The following is a 4444-nucleotide window of genomic DNA, read 5'->3' as shown; positions in this document are numbered from 1 at the left end:
CCTCCCCTCCGCGCGGCTCTCGCCCCCAATCAGGTTTCAGACTTCTTTCTGTCTAGCTACACCCCGTGCGACCTCTCAGACCCGCCTTCGGGCACCTGCCCGGATTCCGCCCTCAACATAAACCCTAAAACCGGCGCCGTGCTCGCCAAGACGCCCGCCGCGGCGCTCGCCCTCAACAACGTGAAGCTCGTCTCCGCCTCGCGCGCCGACGGGATCACCACTCTGCGGGTGTCGCGGCCGCTGGCGGCGGCGGACGTGCTTGATCACAAGATTGACCCCGCCGCCGCCCTCAACTACATTTGGGCCCACGGGCAGGTCTGTGGCCGGCCACGCCGTGCCGATCACACGCAACGCAGGCGACGCCACGTCAGCATTTGCAGTCCTTCAGGGGCCGGCCATCAATGGTGGCGGCGATAGGGACGCACAAGCACTTGACAGCCAGGCGGCATTGCCCAGACCCACCTGTGCCCTTCCCCCGCACATGCACCCCACCCCTGGCATGCCCCAGACCCCTCATTCTTGCTCATCCGCAACCGCGCCCAACCCCCCCTCCCCGGCCCCCCCCCACCGCAGCTCTCGGCGCCAGACCCTGCCGCGACGCCGCAGGCGCGCGACCCGGCAGTACGCCTACGCCAGCACGGCTCGTCCCGGGACGCGTACGGCGAGATGGAGCAGTTCAAGCTCTCCTCCTGCCCCAAAGCCTGCCCCAAGCTCGTCCCCTCTGGCGAGAAGGACCCCCCGCCGCCGCCGCCGCCCGTCGCGCCCGCGCCTGCCGCGGCCAAGGCCGCCGACGTCGGGCCGCTGCTGCTGGCCGGCAACGGCGCGCGCGTGTCGTGGGAGCTGAAGAAGGGCGCGGCGGGCGCGAGCGGCGTGCTGTTCTCGTTCAAGGCTGCGAAGAAGTCGCAGTGGGCGTCGCTGGCAATCGGGGAGGAGATGGTGGGGGCGCGGTCCTACATCGTCTGGAAAGACGGCAAGACCGGCGCGCTCAAGTCGGGTGCGGGGCGGGCGCAGCGCCGCTGCTACGGCCCGCGGCAGGGGTTGTGACTCGGAGGCTAGGGGGCGAGTCTCGCAGGGGCGCGGGCCCGGAGCCGTGTCGGGCGGCGGCGGCGCGGATGGTCGGGGGCCGCAGGCGGTTTGGCAGCCTGAAGGAGGGCGCCCAGGCGCCGCTCTACCCTGACTAATTTTGGCGGATGTCTGCGCTTGCGTGAAGGAATGCGGCCTGCAATTTGCAGCTTCAGATGCCACCTGCGCTCCCCCACACCACCCACCTAAACACGTGTTTGCGCGCGCGCACATACACACACACACACACACACACGCTAACACACTTCTGCACACACACTGCATACTCAACCTATCAAGACGAAGCGTCAAGCACAAAGGCTGATCCCTCTTTATCTTTGGCCACCCCGCCCTACCCCGCCCTACCCTGCAGGCGTGTACGACCTGGAGTCTTACAAAGCCGCCGGGATCAAGCTCCTGCCCCCTCCGCCGGCCGCCGGCCCGACCGCATCGCCGCACGGGGGGGTCGTGTCGATGGCGGCCGGCAAGGACGGCCTGCTGTCGTTTGACGCGTGGGTGCCGCTGCCGCAGGGCGCCAAGACGCTGCCGCTGCTGTGGGCGCTCGGGGACGACTGGACGCAGCCCCCCAAGGAGGTCGCGCGGGTGCGTTGGTGGTGTTTTGGCAGAGGGGTCGGCGCGGGCTGGGGTGTAGCTCACCTGTTCTGGCGGCAGTGCGTGGCGAGGCACCCCTCCCGTGCCAAAGCCAACTTCTCCGCGAGAGGACTAAGTGTTTGCACGCCACTCATGCACAGCAAACACACATACCAATGCAGGCACGCACATTCTCATCACCACAAAAGCAAACAGCACACAAAGTCGCCCACAAACAACACACACACACATGTACACACACACACACACACACACACACACACAAACGGCACGCAACAATACGTCCCTCATGCGCACCCTATCCCCTTGATCCGCAGCACTATGACTGGTCCAGCAAGGCCACAAAGGTTGATGTCACAGTGTCAAGGGCGGCCGCGCCGCCAAAGGCGCGAAAGGTCATGGTTGCGCCCCCCAACTGCACCCTCAAGCACCAGTCCGAGATCCTGCGGCTGGGGGACGGCTGGTGCGACGAGCTGGCGCCCTACAACACGCCGGGTGCGGGGGGGCGAAGAGTGGACAGTTATGACAGCTGACAGGGCAGCAGGATTGCTTGCATCTTGGTGCTCAGGTTGTTGAAGATGAGGGGACAAGAGGTGTGAATAGTTGGTCACACATGCCGAAAGGGGACAGGGGAGTCCAGCAAGAGAATCATGCAGGTCTTGCCAAGATGAAAGCGGACGGAAGTGGGGCGGGCCTGGCGAGGGGGCCAAGGGGCGCCGTCTTTGATGCTGTTCAGGCGCGGCCCTTGTTTTGACTGTGCCCGCTGCATGGTTGTTGATGGCTCCATCAGCGCGCAGCACGCTCTCACGCACGGGCTCCGCAGCCCTCGCACCTGCCATCCACATCCCTTTCCCTCCACCCCCCCTCCTCCTTGCCCGGCTCCCCGCTTCCGGTAAGGGGGGACTAGATTTGCCCCCCTCCTCCGCCCCTGCACGTCGCCGTATGGTCGCGCTGCCCTGCCTACCACGCACCTTGAGAACGTATCGCCCCCACAATGTCAAACCTGCCCGCCCCGCAGAGTGCGCCTACGACGGCGGCGACTGCTGCAACGCCAAGGCGCCCTTCTACGACTGCCGCGACCCCAAGTCACCCCTCTTCGGCAAGGCCTCCCCCCGCGGCCTGCGCCTGCCTGCGCCGCGCAACCCTCGCTACACCGAGGGCATGGGGCGCGTGCTGTCCACCAAGCAGCTGGTCACGACCTACAACAACTTTTACGAGTGAGCGGCCGCCCCTGGTGCCGCTGCTCTTGTGTCCCTTGCTTGCTCATGCATCCCTTCTGCATCAGAAGTTGCGCGCCTTGTAAACACACAAACACAGACACACACAAACACACACACACACATACACACATACACACTCTCATGCAGCACACACACACGCGCTTACCCACATGCACACGCACACACACGTACACACGCACGAAACACATACAGCACATACATACACACATACACACAACTCATGGAACACACACAAGCTCACACACTCACAAACACCCACACACACACACAGGTTCTCTACGGACAAGAACGCCTACGCCTACGTGACCCCCGAGGCCCGCCAGGCGATGGAGCTTGCCAACCCCAAGTTTGGGGGGTGGGCCATCACCATTGACGGCCTGGTGGCCAAGCCAATGAAGCTTGACGTGCGTGACATCATCAACATGTTCCACATCGGTGGGTGGGGGTGTGGGGGAGCGGGCGACGGCGTGGTTTTGTGTTGGAGCCGTCCATGGTCAATGTGACAGGGTCGATGAGCGGAGTGTTTGCCCATATGCCTTTCAGGGGGCAGGCGGGTGAGAGGGAAAGGGGCGGAACGGGAACTCGAGAAGGGGGGAGGGGAGAAATGGCCGCTGATGGGGAACGCAGAGAGTTGCCCGGGGAGGGGAGGGCCCTGCCATGCTATTCCACAGCACGCTCGCTGTCCGTGCATTGCTGCAGCACCGACCCACCCCCATCACGTGCCCCTGTCGCAATCGCCCCCCCCCCCCAAAAAAAAAACCCCAAACCCCAGAGGAGCGCATCTACCGCCACCGCTGCGTCGAGGCGTGGGCCATCGTGGTCCCTTGGATCGGCTTCCCCCTGCGCAAGCTGGTGACCGCCCTGAAGCCCCTTCCTGGCGCCAAGTACATCCGCTTCGAGACCGACACGGGGCCCTACCTGCCAAACATCAAGTCGGCCATCAGCCCCAACGCGCCCTGGCCGTACGTGGAGGGGCTCGCAACCTTTGTGAGTGGTTTTTGGTCGGGGCCGCGGGAGCGTTGGCTTCGAGGGCCTGAGGTGCAGAGTCCGGACCGGGCTGGTTGGGGCGCCAGCGACGCGATCACTCGCGGCAGGTCGACGCAGACACGGAATCCCTCCTGCCGCCACCGCCACCACCGCCTCCATCCCGGGATCCAAAACCTCGCAGGAGGCGATGAATGATCTGGCCTTTGTCTCCATCGGCCAGTTCAACTCCACGCTCACGGCCCAGTCCGGCGGGCCCATCCGCCTGAACGTGAGCGGGGCCGCCGGGCCGGCGCGCGCCCCGCGTCCAGCGGCCCCTCATACTCTCCATCCGGCGGCGTGGGAGTGTCGACCCCGGCCTTCCCGACTGTTGGTTTTAAGGGCGTCCGGTGCATATCCCGGCTGCACCTGTTGGGATGCCTGCATCGTCGCAGAGTCTGCCACCGCCCCACAGCCTCGCGCCGGTCGCGCGTCCGACCGCGCGCCGCTCGCGCCCTCGGTCATGCATGACGCCCTCCGCCAACCATGGGCACGCCGCTGCGCAC

The 4444-nt window shown here is 65.5% G+C and overlaps 1 protein-coding gene across 1 annotated transcript in view; it reads left to right on the top strand.

The window, feature by feature from the left end:
* The window catches only part of MNEG_10252 (hypothetical protein), a gene marked incomplete at both ends in the record, with an annotated part of 5359 nt that extends 1080 nt beyond the window's left edge, over positions 1-4279 (top strand). Inside the window, 9 exons of the mRNA XM_014041276.1 lie at positions 34-315; positions 574-994; positions 1436-1665; positions 1992-2169; positions 2693-2891; positions 3187-3350; positions 3688-3902; positions 4084-4170; positions 4211-4279. Coding sequence (XP_013896730.1) covers positions 34-315; positions 574-994; positions 1436-1665; positions 1992-2169; positions 2693-2891; positions 3187-3350; positions 3688-3902; positions 4084-4170; positions 4211-4279 — 1845 coding nt within the window. The remainder of the gene's footprint in view (positions 1-33; positions 316-573; positions 995-1435; positions 1666-1991; positions 2170-2692; positions 2892-3186; positions 3351-3687; positions 3903-4083; positions 4171-4210) is intronic.
* Positions 4280-4444: the final 165 nt, after the last annotated feature.

Source organism: Monoraphidium neglectum (assembly GCF_000611645.1).
Source record: "Monoraphidium neglectum strain SAG 48.87 unplaced genomic scaffold scaffold02241, whole genome shotgun sequence".
Taxonomy (NCBI): Eukaryota; Viridiplantae; Chlorophyta; class Chlorophyceae; order Sphaeropleales; family Selenastraceae; genus Monoraphidium; species Monoraphidium neglectum.
Note: the sequence above shows the minus strand (reverse complement) of the source record. Positions and strands in the feature narration are given on the sequence as shown.